Source organism: Argiope bruennichi, chromosome 1 (assembly GCF_947563725.1).
Source record: "Argiope bruennichi chromosome 1, qqArgBrue1.1, whole genome shotgun sequence".
NCBI lineage: Eukaryota > Metazoa > Arthropoda > Arachnida > Araneae > Araneidae > Argiope > Argiope bruennichi.
In genome coordinates, this window is record NC_079151.1 from 4,464,791 (window position 1) to 4,482,741 (window position 17,951).

Consider the following 17,951-nt stretch of genomic DNA (forward strand, 5'->3'; position numbering starts at 1 on the left):
TGTCGAGGTCCATAACGTCTGCAGGTGAGGGTAGGTCCATAGGCCCTTCCGTAACTAATCCTAAAAAGGACGAGTCGGGCCTGACTGACGTTGTAGAGTCGGCAGTGGTCAGCGTAGTCCGGCCAGAGTCCGAGCTCAAGAGAGATACGTCTTATCACTTCACCGATCTCAGGGCGAATCCTTCACCTACAACAAAACATCTATAATATTCGTTAATTGATATATATAAGATGGATGTCGTATGTTGCCTTAAGAACAAATAATGAAATATCACGGCAGGTGCAATTATTGCTTTATTTTAATATTTTTAATATTAATAATAAAAATATTAATATTTTTATATTAATATTTGAAATTTTGGTGATAATTATTTAATATGAATTTTGTGATTATTATATATTGTGATTTCTTTTAATAATATTACTAATTGTGAATGCCAGCGATTTGTGTGTGTTCGAGTGAGCGTACGTGCGAATTTCCGAGATTGTAAAATATTGTGAATTATTCGGCTGCACTGGTTCATAATTAATATTTCAAATCGTTATAAAAATTGGGTGGCGGGAGGGGAGTATGCATTTCCTCGTTAAGCATAAAATAAATTTCATATTCAATCCCGAATATAAGATTTAAAAGTGATTTTGTTTAAGATCTTATTTAAGCATTGTTTTCCCGATATCATGCAAAATAGGATGACGTGAATTTATATGAATATAAAACATGTTTTAGATATTTATTTCAAGAAAAAGAAGTCACTTTATGTAAAACTTTAGTCTTAGACAAATTTCTGGTTTCGTAAATGTAGCAATAAATTGTCCTTTGCTCGAATCAAAGAAAAAAAGAAAATTAAATATTTACATTATATTTAATAAAATTATATGTATCATTTTATAATTCATTTATTTATAATGCAAATTATTAATTTTTTTTCTAAAGCCGTGGCGAAAGAAAAACTAAATAAAAGCAAAAAAAAAAAAAAAAACTGCATAATTCAAAATTAATAAAATATATTTAATTTAAATTATTTTTTATGGCGACATAACTTCTAAGCAATCTGAAATTTATGTGGAATGAAATATTTTTTTTATAAATGATCACTTGTAATTTCTTAAGAGAGTCATTACTTTATTTTAGCTGCTATTAACCGTTTTTCAGAATAATAATTTCGCTGTGTTTCAGTTCGACATTTTTAATGTGGTTCTGAAACTGTCAGAGCAAACGGGAGAAGAATATATATATATATATATATATTACGTAAACTGTGTAGTAAGAATTTGTGTGCATGCAATTCTTAGCAGAAATTACTAGAAAATTTCTCTGTTTCTATTGTTCATATTTATGCTGTGCAAACTACTCATATATCGATATTATTATTCGGCGATCAAAGTTTAAATGCAGAGGAACAATCTTCCTATACAATATATCTAGAAACATCTATATTTCGTAACCATAAGCAATAAACGAAAGCAATTCTATCTTGAATGTGCAATAATTTGTAGTGACTGCTGACCTCCCATGGCGTACATATCTCTCGCATTTTCAATGTATCTCTATTGAAAAACCCATGCGTTTTTACAACAGCTTACTGGTCTCACTGAAGTCGCTTTTCAAAAAGTTTTACACATTGATAAAACCACCCAGAGGGTTAATGTTAACTTAATCTCTGAACATTCCACAAGAAAATTTAAGTAATATATGCTCAGAAAAGACAGATGTAACTCATAAGGATCTTGAGTTAAAATAAAGATTAAAAAATATGGGCTTCTGGATTGTAATATAAATATTACTTTTCAATTTATCATTTATGTGTGTAGGGAGGCAGGGAATGGGTCCCATTACCACCTACATCAACTATTTTCCAATCCAATCCGTCACTGCTTGAATCAGAAACTCCCCAAAAAATCTTCTTCGGACTATTGAATGTCTGTTAGTCCATTCAATAGCCCGAGTTGACTATCTCCTAATTCACAGAAAACCATTGGGGTCAATTCACGGTCACGTGTCAGGTACCAAACAAACCGCTTCTGTTCAATTTTCAACCGTTCTGCGCATGTCGTTATGTCTGCCGATAACGTTGACACTGTTTACATTGTTGTTGACATTGTTTAGTAAATATTAAGCTAGCCGATCAATTATTAAAAACTTCTGATTTTTTTTTAAAGATATTATTTTGAATTATTTTCTCCACATTTTCTTAGTTATATAATTTTATTTCTTATATTAAAATTTTAATTAGTATTTTCAATGGAATTATTGTTTATGCAAAATTAATTAACATCACTTTTTAATTCGTTTGGTGCCGCTTTATTCTTTCCTTTCCCATATCCCCCCACCCCCTTTTTTTTGTCCGAAGGATACATTTTGACAAATGACTATGGCAGTGTTTTTGAAAAATTACATATGTTCTTTTTTACATATTATTTAAATAGTATTGAATGTTGAATTTTATTAATATAGTTCCCCCAGTTAGTTCTTTTTAAAAATAATTATTACTCTTAGATAAGTTAATATTTTAAAGCTTACTAATGAAATTATTGTATATATATATTTTTTTTCCTTATGTAATTACTTTTATAAATATTGAGACTTTGATGTTTTCAGTTTGCTTAGAAGAAAGAACATGAAACTCAAATTAGTATATATTGAATAAATTATGTTTACAATTTCAAATTATGAAATATAAAAGGTATGGATACCTTTTTTTAAATCTATGCAACTTATGAATAAATAATTTCATTTTAATTTGTTGAAATCATTAACTGAAAACAAACAAATTCACGCTTTCATAATTTTTATTTATATTACATATATATATATATAGAGAGAGAGAGATAAAATATATGTGATAATTATTTGAAAAAATATGATCAAATGTATGTTTTAATGTACTCACTAATACAAAAAACTATTTACTATTTATCAACATTTATTTTTCTAGACACTTAGAAATAATATAAACACAGTATGACAAGAATGTTAATGTAAATGATGAAATCAATTTTATTCAACAAAAACATCCTAGATACTAAAGAACAGTTTTTTTTATCACTAATAAAAACATAATGTTGAACAGTATACTTTTAAAGCAGGACATTTATGAAATTTTTTTAAATGCTAAAGTTACATTGATAAAAATTATATTGAATGAATAAACAGGAATAAGGTCATGATATATATATATATATATATATATATATATATATATATATATATATATATACAGAGAGAGAGAGAAGTTAAATAGGATATAATGAGGAGATGAAAGAAACACTTTTATGCTTTCACAGAATTTTATAATTCAAAATTGATATGTTAAAGAAATAGAAAAAAAAAGTGAAACATGCATGTAGCAATGAAGTTGGGAATAAAAATTATATAATAAATGCTGATATGGAAATTGATTTTCAATGAAAAGACCTTTATTTATTAAAAATGAAATCACTGAGGTGCACAGTGTTATAACAGGATATTATGATAACAATGAATTTCAGTTTAAATACAATAAACTATTGACATTTCATTTTTAATAATAGAAAAGATGTTTGATATAAATTCACTTTGAATCCATCACAAATCTGCAAATGTAATTAGAAAACTAGTAATATTCACTTCCACCTAAGTTTAGCATTATAGCAGTTGTTATTTTTGCAATAGGAGTTTGTTTACTTACATAAATTAAATTTAGATAAGATTTTGTAAAAAAATGCAATGTAATACTCATGTAAACATTTTAAAACCTTCTAAACATATTCAAAATTATCAGAAATTTCATCAAATGTGAATGAAGTAAATTAGAAATGCACTCATGATTTTGTTTGATTGTTTTTGGTGGCAAATCGCTTACCGATTTCTTTTTCTTCGAAGAGTTTTTCTAACAAATTACTGGAACAGCTATATTTAATAAATGGACACACACTGAATGAATTCTTCAAAATGATCGAAGCATATCACCGACTTCGAAGGCTTGAAAAAATCTATACCAAAGGTATCAACCATAGGCAGGATTGTTGAAAGGAAAATAAGAAAACATTTGATCATGACAGTCACTCTTGTGTTTCGCATTAAAGCATCCATCAGCACACCAGTATTTCCTCTTTTAACTCGTAATAAGAGGAAAGAAAATGACTCAAAAATTGTAACTGCAAATGTAAACAAAAAAATCCACTTCATACTCGGCGGAGAACGTTAATGGCAGACTGATCGACGAGAGCGGCGCGGATGAAACTTAAATGCCATGCGCAAGAGGTACGTGACATGTGACTTTTACGTCACATGAATTGACCCCATTAAGAGATAGTCAACTCGGTCAAACTGTTTGCTGTAGTTTCTTTGGATATATAATCAATGCGTAGAAAGTCTCGTCTTTCACTTGCCAAAGATGAACCGTTCAATGATGGCGGATGAATCGGATTTGAAAACAGAGACAGATCTAACTAATACCATTTGCAAATAATTGTTATTGAAAACTTGCTTTCAAAAGTGAAAATAAGAATATAAAAAAATTATGTTAAAAATAATCGTAAGGTATGTTTAATTTCGGATAATACAGCATATTTCACAAATCACACTTTCTGCAGTCTCGAACTCAAATGGTGAGTAAGGTTCATAGTAATTGATTATCGATCACATATTATTCAGTTTAAACTGTAAAATAATTTCTATAATTTATATATATATATATATATATATATATATACACCAAACAGTTTGGAGTTGTTTATCTGAAAGCTAATTAATTACTATTAATTAGAATTATAGTCATTAGAATATTATTATTGTTTGATTACTATTAATTAGAATTAATATTATTATTGTTTAATTATATTAATTAGAATTCAGGATTAATAAAATTTCGTTAAACGTAATTAAAAGACGCTTAAATTCTATTAATTAGAATTTAAATGTCCATATATATAAAACGTAAGGAGTTTTATCTATATGAATTCGAAACTTCGTGAAGTAAAAGATATGTGTTTTACTTTTTTTTTTTTTTTTCATGTTTCTTCGCAGAACTTTGTTGAATTTCTCAGAAATTTCCCACCATTAATCTTTGCTTGCTCCCTACTCTTTCATTCGAAATAAATGCAGAAGTGAAGGGAAGTAAGTAATGATGTAGCAGAAATGACAACTGCAGTTTCGATCATTCGTAACCGTCTCAAGAGTTGAAAATTATTATCTAGCTTTTGTTTTCCTTTCGACTTTTTAATAATAATCTTAAACATGGAGAAAGTTAACGATGTTGTTCATGTGTACCAAGTTTTGTTACAAGAATGGAAGAAAAATCCTCCAAATTTAGAAAAATGTGGCCAAATCTTGGATAAATTAAAGGTAAGTTGTTTTTTTTTTTTATCCAGACAGTTGAAAGATACCTAACAACTCATTTTAATAAATTGTCTTTGTATAAATGAGAATTAAGGCTAAAATTTCATTATTTTTGTATAATTTATATGGTTTTTATTATAAGTGTAAGTGTTTGATTATAAGATTTGGTTTCGTGTATTTTTTGTGCAAAAGAGCAGAATAACTTAAAGCGTTCTTTCTTAACAGTACATTTCCATTTCATTCATTTTCCATGTCATGTAATTTTCTCTCATCTTCCCTTCGAATAATTTTTGTGTGATTATGAATTTATACATAATTATTTGATTTCATTATCAATTAACATTATTTATTAACTTAATTATATATCTAATTGAAATATCAGTTATATTTATTATTTCAAGTATAACAGCTTCTTTCAAAAACTTACATTTTATTGTATGTATTGTAGAAATTTTATTTTATGGCTTTATTTAGAATATATCATAAAATATAGAAGTGAAAAGGAAAGAAATATTGTTCTACACTATTAATAGGATATATTATCTGGAAAAATGTTAACATTTGTGTTAAATTACATTTGTTCAGATTGAAATATCATGGGGCTATAAAATATGAATCCTTTAAAAAAAATCTGAGTATTATGGTCAGGATTTCATGTAAGTAAAATTATTAAAATTTTCATATGGAAGAATGCAAGAATATTTGTATTACAAATATTTTTTTCATTTTACTGAAAATATTTACAAATGTTTGCCTGTGATTAATTGCCATTGATTGTGTGCTTAATTATTCTATCATAACTATGATTATGTTCACTAATTGCATGTAATTAATACATAAGTACCCTATTGTGATTTAATAAATCATTTAAATTTTTTAACATGCATGCTTGGAAAAATTGCTTTCTCATATTGTCTTACACATAATGATTCTATTCTGTGAGCACAGATTTAGACAGAAACCTCTATGTGATAACTAGTTACACCACAATGTTAACCTTGATGTGGTGCATACATATAAGAATGAATAATATTTTATTGATATAGTACAAAGTAGCATCAGGATTCAAACTTGTTGCCAATTGGAGCCCTGCGATGGAATTGTTTTGCTTTAATTTATTTATTCAAAAAAGTTTTTTTCCCTGCATATTGTGAAAAATATTTAATCATAATTAATTTTTATACCTTGAATTTTTTTTAAAAAATTGTTATTTAAATTTAAATAAGCAAACTGTCTAAAATAAGGGGACTTTAAATATATTTCAAACCCACTTGCCAGTTTCTCTTTTTGAGAAAACAGTCAATATTCTTTTGCATAATGATTTTTAAAAAATCATTATGCCTTTCCTAAAAATTATATTGTTTTATGGAGCTTTTTTTTTATATATGTTATCATTGTGATGTATACCACATATTGATCATGCAAGAGAGTTAACTACAACTGCATATGCATAGCAATAGCTTTCATCATTTGTTCATTTATTTTCAACTAGCTACATATGGCCGCACTTTGCTGTGGCTCAGTCTGGTTAAATGGAAAAGGATGAAAAGAAAAAGTGCCTGTTTAAAATATGAGTAATTTTACAATGCATGTGGATATACAGTATTTTGTGTTTTTCCATTATCTGTGCTCATATGGAGATTGCTGATTTACTGACTTTAGAACACTTAATATATAGTTGTCCATTTAAGAAGAATCAATTTCTAGATCTAAACCATACAATTCGAATGATTAAGTCAAAGCTTTGTTAATGTTCACTGCAAATGCCATTCAAATTGGGAATTGCATTGCATATTTTGTGGAATCACCGGGATGCGAAGAATAAAACAATATCACCACTGAAAGTTCCTGTCAAGATAGTTTCTCATTAATTTCTTTACTGCATCTGATGGCATTTCTTACAGATCATGTGAATTCAAAAATTCTGCTGGATAATTAATTGCTCCATCTGCTTCTACAATAGTGTCGATGAACTTGTATGTGACTGCCATAATTTGAATGTTTAACTAAATAATATTGTTAAGCTCATGAATAAGTTTGATCTTGGCCTTAAGAATAGCTTATTTTCCCAGTCAATCGTAATTTGTTTGAATATTGGAAAATACTTTTTCTATCAATTCTTCTTTTTACATCATTAAAGAAGCAATAAAATTCATCATGATGTCAGATCAACCTGCATCACCCTGTTCCCAATTTCTGGCAATTGATATAAGAATATATCAGCTAAACGGTCATTTTGCAGCTGGGCATGCAAATTTGTAATTAATTACGGTACTTTTCCATTATACTGGCGCAGGAGATAAAGTTACCAATAAAGATGCAACCAATGCCAGATGGAATATTGACGCTGGTAACTTTTAAAAATAAGTCTGCTTGGTGTGATTTGTTCCGACAATTGTATGCTGTCGCCAAAAAGTCTGCTTGGAGAGATTTACACTGGTATAATGGAAAAGTACCTTAATTACAATCTCTTTATGCATCGCCACGAAGTAGAGTGTTTCAGGCATACATTTATTTTATTCGCTGGTGTCATTCAAGAAATTACAGGCAAAAAATCATAAAATCTTCGGAATGTAATAATAATGCACTCCCAAATGGTCTGATGTTTCTACGCAAATCTTATAATGATCAATAAAGTGCCTTGAGCAAAATTTTTATGAGCCATTTTGCATCATCCCTGGCAATAAGTGTGAAATTCTGCTCTACTTTTCTCATGCCAAATGTTTTTAAAATGCCTCAAGTTCAAGGCAATTTCAAAGCAGAGTTAGTAGTTCTTCCATCTGGCAATCCTTCTACCAATCTTGTTGATATTCTGTAGGCAAGAGCAATTTTGGAATGGAATTGTTGCTAGAATCAATCTAATTAGGTTTTTTTATCAGCTCCTCCTAGCTCATCTAAAATTGCTCTAGGAGGAATTTCATAAGTTCAGATTTCTGCAGCCCCATTATTGACAATTTGCATTATTTGCACGCAAATTTATTTTTGCACAAGCTTAGGAATATTTGATTGCATATATAACAAAAGATCACCCATGTTGTAATTTTCTTATTGGATGAAACAGTAGCAGATCAGTTCGGTAATAGGATTCCCATATGATTGAGAGCTTAGCCTGCAATTTATAAGCACAATCTTTAAATATTATCATGGCATCATTGTAGATTTCTGCTGTGAAATCCATGTTCATACTTGAATTTTCTTTGCATATTCAACGAAAAATATCTTTACTCATTTGTTACTTGCATTTTCCCCATAACTCTGTAGTAGATGAAGGAGAGCAGGTGCTCAGTATTATTGTAAACAATGCACAAATTTGATTTAGATACGACATGTTGCACATATCATTAATGCATATTCCCAATTTTGATTGTTTCTCAGTAAATTCAGATCTTTACATGTACTGCAGAAATTGACATTATAATGCTTTTGACAACTCGCAGTTACTGAAAAAAATGTTGGACCAAGCACATTGATTAATAGCATACGAAGAAAGAAGCATTCATCTGGACTGGGATGCCAGGGGTACAATCTACCTAATTTTGTCAATCTTTTCTAGTTCCCATGGCAGGTGTAATAGTAAAGGTGAATTTGGAACAACCCATCAATTATCTTTTTTGATATTGCCATTTCATATTTGTCTGTCATTTAATTTATGACCATTTTCTGTTGATCTTCTTTTGAATAAAGAATTTACATGGTTTTCTGTAAATGTTAGATACTAATACTCGAGAGAAGCATTGAGTATTTCTTGTCTCTTGTGCAAGGTGAAATTGGTTTCAGTATGCCACAAAGTTCATGTGTTGTATTTGCCGCATCAACATCATGCAAATTTTTATTGGCTTCCACATCAGGTATTTCTATGCATATTAAATTTTGTGGCTTTGTTATAGAGACATATTTATATATATGTGTGTGTAGTAATCCTTTCATTTGCCATTCTGTGGCAAGTGAGAAAAATGAATGCTATGATAAAATACTCAGTTCAATTCCACTGGAATGTCACATGAAGTGTTTAATTCAAAATGAAAATTAATTGAAATTTAAGAAAATTTAATTTCATTATACAATCAGAAACCTTGAAATGGAATCATGAAGTAATTAGTATAGAGTGTGTTACTTTTAACTCCAACAGATGACACTGTTTTACATGGCACTATCTGTTGGACACTGTTATCAAAAAACAGCAAAAAAAAAAAAAAAAAAAAAAAAGCATTTTTACTATTACAGATATAACATTTGTGTAATAAGTGTATAAAAATCCACTAGTATTGTAATGCAACATTGTGTCAAAATTTCAAAACATCCGAGGAAGAACTTTTGGCAATTACTGATTTTGAGCAAACAAACATTTACATTATATATCTTTGCCAACGTATTCTAAACCCCTCCGTGCTTGTGTTAGGATGGGTTTAATTTGGCAAAATAGGGGAAGATGTTTATTTTTAATAGTAAAGTAAATTCCTGAAATAGAGCACATCCTTCTGTGTATCCCCTTAGTGCGATGGAACCTTCAAAAAGTGGTTGTCTCAGAATACTGAAACGAACAATAGATGGTACATTTCTAATTGCTGTCTCTAAATCTGACAAAAAAAAAAAAAAAAACAGCAGAAGTAATTTCTATGGTTATAATACAAAATACTTTGGTAAGTTCACATCGATTTTATCTCTTCCTTCCACTTTTATTTAGAAAATTTTTTTAATGAATAGGTGGTCATTTCTATTTGAAAACTATCATTTGCTTTTATATAGTATATTTTTACCATTGGTATAGCTACCGAGTTTTATTTTAATATCTGTTTAAATTTCTTTCCTCGGTATTTAGCATATCTGATTGAAATTTGTTTATTTTCTAAAAAGTACTGTTGTCTTTCATTACTTAAGAAGTTATATCTGTTGATTTTTAATGATATTTTTCCTGTTTATTATAATATATGTACTTTTATTTTAATTTTTTCCGCTTAATGGATAATATTTTGACACATAAATATTTCGTCTTTCCATTTTTACACTAAATCACTTCAAATTGTTTAATAGTAGATTTAAATGTTTGTAATTAAAAGCGAGTTGCTTATCTGATATTTCGTGTTGAACTAGACTCTTTCTAAATATTATTCTTTGCTAAATATTATTCTGTACATTGTTATTTATATTTTATTGCTTCACATAATGTTTTAAAGATATCTTCTGATGCGGTTTTAGTATTTCATAGTTATTTTTAGACATTGGTGCTGTTTAATCTTTTATTAAGCCTTTGTAGTAAATTAGAAGGCTTTTTTTTCCCCTATGAATTATGTATTATATTGTTTGATCGTAATTTTGGAGATTTAATTCGTCTTTAGCCTTTATCTTTTTAAAGTTAAACTGTATTGTTTACCTTCACAAAAACAGTTCTTTTACAGTAAAACAGCATTTAAAAATAATTATATATAGTAATATATATGGTAGAGAATGATGTATCAAATCTTTAATCATATTTTTTATTATACTTATTTGTGAACATTAATATGGTCTAATAATGTATTGATTTCTTCTGCCGTTTTTGTTATTTATTCTTGTATTGGTGTCTTTCTTGCGTGTTAATGCTTATAGTTGTTGTATTCTATAATATTATAATTACTTTTTGTTATTAGAAAATAGTGAGCTTTGTCATGCTAAGTTCAGAGCAGGCTGTTGTTTCCTATTTAGCCCTTTTGTATAATTCAAACTGTCAACAAATAAATTCATCGAAAATTATTGGTATTATTTTTGTGGATTGTATAACTATTATTTTGATTTAAAAACTTTCTTTAATATTCTAGGTTGCTTTAACCCATATGACATTTTTGCCAACTAGTGATACATCAGCTACAAAGCAGGAGCTGCTTGTTGCTCGTAAGTTCATTCGTTTTACTTTATTTTATGTGATTTAATTTAAATACCTGTGCATTAATTAAGAATAAATAGAATAATCACATTTCAGTTTAATATCTAGAATCTTGTGACTATTTCACCGATATTTCTCTCTATAATTTCTAACTGTAGCTGGTTTCTGAAATTATTTTATTATTATGCTATGAATTATATCATTTTCTATACATTTTTTTAAATTGCATTTTTTTAGCACTTATATCTTGTTATAAGAAACTTACTTAATTTTAAATTCTGTTGGTTGCATTAAAACATATATGATTTTTTAAAGCCACTTTCATAATAGTAAATTTCAAATTTATTTTTAACATAGTATTTACACACAGATACAAAATTTCCATAGTTATTTCTTTAATTAATTTCTTTTTATTTTTTTAAAGATTTTATATAATACCATCTCTGGATGACTAGGTGAATTGATGGAATTATTCTTAGGAAAAAATTTCTTAAATACATAGTCTTAGTTTTAATAGTTCTTCAATAAAATTTTATTTTTAACTGTCTGCTTTCAGCGACCAGTTGGTTCGCCAGTATTAATGATCGCTAAAATTTACAATTTAGGTCCCTTAATAGGTTTTTCTGCAAAGTATTTTTAAGCTTCATATTTTGCTAGTTATATAATTCTATCATACTATTATGTAGGCCTTAAACAATTCTGTTTAGCGTACTACTTATATTTTTAATTTTCTGTCAGCACCTATGAAATTTCAACTTTAGAGTGGAAATGTTAAACTGCAAGTATAAAAACTTTTTTTTATTTGGTAACTTCAGAAAAGTTAACTTATTTTCTAATTTGAGCTTTTATCAATGTGATGGCAACACATTAATAAAACCTAATTTTTTCCCCTTGATATGCTCGTGCAAATTAATTTTTATTTTGAGCGAAATATATTGTTGAAAAATATGGTTAAAATATTTCTTTAAAGATTCATTAAAAATTGAAACTTAATTTATAGGTTAAAACAATGGTATCATTAAACAGAATTGTTTGAGCTTTAATTTGATGCAAAGATCAATTTTGTGCTACAATATTTTCGGAAGTTATATCGAAAAAACGCTGAAGTTTCATTTAATTTTTAATTAATTAAAAATTTGCTCCGAGGTGCTCATTTCCGCCCTCCAAGGTGCACACATGCCAAATTTGGTATTTATAGATCGAACAGTCTGGCCTGTAGAGCATCAATACACAAACATTGAGCTTTATTATAAGTATAGATTTAGAATTTTGATAGCCATGCAACTTTTTAGAAGTTTTATATTTATTCTGTTCATTGTATTTTGCACCTCAACACTTCTGTAATTTTTCTTAAAACTTGGTATTTAATCTGAGAGAGGAAATGGTTAAACTTCAATTAACTAATGATATGCTAGCAATATCAAAACACACTGATAAAATATATAAAGAGAATAGATGAAATCATTCAGCATTTGAATTTTTTGTTGCATCAGCTTTGTTACCTGTTTTTTTAATATCAATGTAGTGATTGGATTTTGAAGCGTTAGGAAATAAACGTTCATAGATGGCGCTAGACAGCTAGCGCGAGTGTATTTAAAAGAGTGATGTCATTCGAATGTTTGCTCTTGGAGGAGAAGGAGTTACTGAGCAGAGTAACTCTAACGAATCTGCAATAAATTTGTTGTTAAGTTTTCTATTTGCCTATTTATTCAAAGCACTCACGAACCAGCCACGACATTTGGCGCAGTCGAAAGGATTGAGAATCGAGTGCTATTTTTGACGAACTTGAAATCGAACTTTATTCGATAAAGGTGTGCTTTCGGTATCAATATGGCCTTCCTAGGCACTGCGAAAAAGGAAGATTTGAAGTTGTTGGCCGAAGAGCTGGGTGAAACTGTTTCATTAGAGATGAAAATTGTGGATTTAAAAAAATTAATTACTGGAAGTAAAAATTACGAGGAAGAGTTTGTGAAGAAACAAATAATAGTTATCATAGAGGATAGAAAAGATCAAAAACGAAAGCAAGAAGAACGAGAATTTGAAGAAAGAAAAATTAAAGAGTGGGAATTGCAGGAGGAAAAGGCACAAGAAGAACGAGAATTCGAACGTGAGAAACTGAAGCTGCAATATTCCAGTGTACCCGTGGATGTCGAATTACCGACTCCTAAAATAGAACTCAGGCACGTGATGCAGAAATTCGATGAAAAGAACAGTGATATCAGTTTATATTTGCTGTTGTTCGAGAGGCAAGCCGAGTGGGCTCAAATAAAACGAGAAGATTACGTGTCGCATCTAATAGGATTATTGCCAACGGATATAACCCAGCTCATCGTTCGAGAGCCAATCGAGAAAGTTAAGGACTATGACCACATCAAGAGTTTATTAGTGAAACGATTTAAACTCAGACCGGAAAAATTCAGGCAAGAGTTTATGACTCATTTTAAAAGACCGGAGACCACCTGGTGCGATTTTACTTACGAACTTAAAAATTATTTTGAGCAATGGATTCAAGGATTGGAAATAACTACTTTTGAAAGTTTGTCGGGTTTAATCATAACAGAACAGATAAAGCGAAAAGTACCTACGAATATTAAAGAACATTTTATTGATGTTTGGTCACAATTCACGAATCCAAACGAAACTGCAAGCAAATTAGATGATTATGAAAATGTGCGATCAAACAGTGTGAGGAAAAAGAAAGAACTGTATCAAGAGAATAACTGTTCTAAATATCAAACCTACGACGAAAAAGAGAGACATTTTTCGGAACTGAAATATGTACCCCCGTATTAACGAGAATTCAGAAACAAAACTTTCATAAAAACGAAACTACAAATTCAAGAAAAGTAACAAGAGACTGTTACGTTTGTGGATTGTCGCATTTTGCTAGAGACTGCCCAAACAGACATAAAAAATCGCAGTTGAGAGAATCTGCGGCAGAAAAGAAACGGGAAGACATTTTAACCGCGGAAATTCAGTTGGAATTAATTAATGGTGAAAAAAGCTTAAATATCAAATCTTTACAGTACGTTGATATTTGTGTGGGCAATAGAGAACTGAAAACCCTAGTTGACTCAGGTGCTATGATACTAATTTTAAATTCTAAATATGTGTCAAGTGAAGAAAAAGGAAAGATCATTTTAAAAAGTGCATTTGGAGAAAGGATAAACGCTACTCTTTCGAGTTTCCAAATATCATTAAAAGATAAAAACAACGAAGGATTTTCCAGGTCTATTGAGATAGTTGCAGCTATCACGGATAGAATTCAAGAGCAATTCATCCTCCCCCCCCCCCCTTCCTCTGTATTAAACTTATTGGGAGAAAGCATAAACCACAGCCGCACCCAAAACTCGTCTGGATTAGAGGCGCCTATGGAAGAGAGCTTTGATGAAGTTATGATTTGTTGTGGAGTTAGTCAGAACGAAGAACAACCGAGCGGAAATGAAAGCGATTCTTTGGATAAGAAAAACAAAATTAATGCATTGAAAGAAGAACAAAGAAAATGTGATACTTTGCAGTCAGTAAGAAAATATGTATCGCTTGGAAAAGGAAACTTTTTTATGAATGATGAATTAATATTCCACCGGGATAAAATATTAGGCGAAAAAGTGTGTCAGTTGGTTTTATCCAAAAATAAGAGACTGAAAGTTCTTAAATTAGCACATGAATCAATTTTTGGATGCCATATGGGATTAAAAAAGACTAGTGAAAGAATTAAATACAGTTTTTATTGGCCAAATATGACAGATGATATTAAAAACTTTTGTAGATCCTGTAAAGAATGCCAGTTGAGGAGTCCGGAAAAAATGATTGATAAAATTCCTATTACTCCTGTTCTCCGTCCGGAATTGCCATTTGAGATAGTATAGGACCCAATGAACCCTCTTCTGCTCGTCAGCATAAGTATGTATTATGTCTAATGGACCAGCATCCTCGATGGTCGGAGGCTGTTGCAACTGTGGTTAGTGGTGGTGCTTAATGATGAAATTCCAACTCTCGGTGCCTTTAGATATTTTTTTATTAACAATAACAACAGAGTTTAAAGCTCAGGGTAAATTCCATTACCGCTGGGGCCCGTACCTGTCACGCAAGTCCCCATTCTCGGGGGTGGATGTTTACAAACAGGAAGTAAATAACAGGCGGGAGCGCCATCTATGTACAATCCGCAACACTCCCCACCTGAACTTGTATAAGTTCATTTTCCATATTACATATATAATCATAAACAAAGAGAAAAATAGAAATGCATGAATCATAACATTACAACAATATAAAATATTCTTCCGATTAATGAAAAATTAAATACATTAAATTTCAATACCATTATTAATATATTTCCACCATTTACTTAATTCAGAATTTGCCTTTTTAAATGTTTTAGCTTTATCAGAATAAATTACAGAACACAATCCTCTACGAGAAATAAATCTCCTAAAAGCTAATAAAAATGAATAAGTACTCATATTATTAACTAATTCTAAATGAACAGCTCTTACTACAGCACAAGTAAATATTATCAAATAACACTTATCATTAGAGTCATTCACAAAAAAAGGTCCTGCAAAGTCTACGCCAGATACATCAAATAGCGAATGTTCTAGAATTCTGTCAGGAGGTAGTGGAGCTACCACTGTTCTCCAGTCTTTACCTTAAAACGTCTACGTATGAGACAGTCATTCAGTTCCTTTTTTACACATTGTCTACCTTTGATGATCCAGAATTGTTCCCGCAAGTGAGTTAAGGTACCTTCAACACCTAAATGGCCCATTTTGAAATGAGCATCCAATATCAGTAATTTTACAAATTTATCGTTGGATGGGAGAAGCCAAGGATGCTTCACCCTCATGTCACCACTAGAAAACTGCTGACGACCCTTCAATTGCAGCAGATTATTTTCATCGAGTTCAGGGCTCAAATTATACATGCGCGAGTCCTTGCAGATGACACTCTTAGAAAGAAGCTGATGAATTTCAGCTCCGAAATATTTATTTTGAGTAGCCTTGATCGAAGAATGTAAGGCTTCCTGAAGTTCGAAAGCACTAAGAGGTCCACTAAAATTTAAAGAACCAGGTTTAGAATTGTTCATAAACATTTTCACAAAAGCTGTAACACGCAAGAGTTTTCGAAGATTGCTGTATTTATCAATGTTAATACAGCTTGAAATACAGTCATCAACATTGGTAGTAGCAACCATTATGTTGACGTTTTCAGTTCTCCGTCGCTCTGAGGAAAATATTTCTTTATCACAAATGGAATCAGAGAGAATTGACGAACACTGCACAGGCCACGACTGTACCGGCCGAGAGAGCCCCTCAGGTCCCGTCCACCAGAGAGAACTTGAGAGAAATGCGTTCGCCGATTCCCCTCTCGTAGTTAAATCAGCAGGGTTTTCCGATCCACTACAGTTGTTCCAACAGAGCGGAGAAGTAAGTAATTGCACCTGAGTTACTCTGTTACACAAAAAGGGTTTCCATATTTTTGCCGATCCCTTCACCCAATGGATAACAATTTTCGAGTCGCTCCATAAATAAACTCTTTTAATTAAAGATGGAAAGGTGTCCTGCAAGTATTTCGCTAAGCGAGCATCGATGAGTGCTGCCATCAGTTCCAATCTCGCAAGGGTTAAAGTTTTCAAAGGAGCAACCTTACTTTTAGAAATAATAAAGCTCACCTTTGCTCTTCCTTCTTCTGTGATGTATCGGAAATACGCCACAGCCCCATAGGCTTTAGGACTAGCGTCACAGAAGATGTGAAGTGAAATGTCATTCGTTCTTAATTTCGTAAACAGTTTACGTTCAATCCGCAAGTTATTTATTGAAGAGAGTTCAGAGCACCAAGTTTTCCACTTTTCTTCCAAATCCTGTGGTAGCTGTTCATCCCATTCGAGGCCCCTTTTCCATAATTCTTGAATGAGAATTTTAACTGTGATTACAAAAGGGCCGATGAGTCCACAAGGATCGAAAATTTGAGAGATTACTCTCAGCACATGTCTTTTAGAAGTTCCGTTGGTGATTCCAAATTCCAAGGAATTCCTAACGTCTTTTAAATTCAACTTAATTTCGTCCTCAATTGGATACCAATTCAATCCTAAGAAACCCGATCCTTGACCATGATCAGTATTTTCTTTATACCCATTCTCAAACCAAAGTTGATTTAGCTCGACACAATTTTTTCTTAATTTCCTTAAATTGAACCCGGCGGAGCGTAATATCTCTATAGCAGAAGTTAACTGATAAGCATCCTGTGCGGTATCTGCTCCATAATATAAGTCATCGACATATAGAGAATTTAACATTTCGCAACATTTAGGATATTTATGACTAAATTTCCTTATATGAAATTTTAAAACGCAAGCCAAAGCAAAGGGGGATGTAGTTAAGCCAAAGGGAATACTTGCTTTGAGCCGCCCGTATCTTCCGGAAACCATAAAATTTTCAGATACTTTCTATCTTCCTCTGCAATTTCTATCATAAGAAATGCCTTTTCTAAATCTCCGCAAAACGCAATTTGATTTTCCCGAAATTTAAGAATAACATCCAATAAATTGGCATTAAGATTAACTCCTGTCTCAAGCGAATCATTCAAAGATTTTTTTATTTTCCCCTCCCTTACTACTACAATCATAAACTATTCGAACTTGAGTCGTAGCTTTATCGTCACGGATAATCGCTCTGTGAGGTATATAATATCCCGTCCGAGTGTCTTCATGAACACATTTCTCGACAATATCGCATTCTAATTGATCCTTAACAATTTTTTTGTACTTGCCCGC

At 30.7% G+C, this 17,951-nt stretch overlaps 1 protein-coding gene across 1 annotated transcript in view; it reads left to right on the top strand.

Moving 5' to 3' along the window:
• Positions 1-5,101: 5,101 nt before the first annotated feature.
• Positions 5,102-17,951, top strand: part of LOC129962507 (26S proteasome non-ATPase regulatory subunit 8-like) — a 36,755-nt gene continuing 23,905 nt past the window's right edge. The window contains exons 1-2 of the mRNA XM_056076252.1: positions 5,102-5,325; positions 11,115-11,187. Of these exons, the coding sequence (XP_055932227.1) occupies positions 5,218-5,325; positions 11,115-11,187 (181 nt within the window). The 5' untranslated portion in view covers positions 5,102-5,217. The remainder of the gene's footprint in view (positions 5,326-11,114; positions 11,188-17,951) is intronic.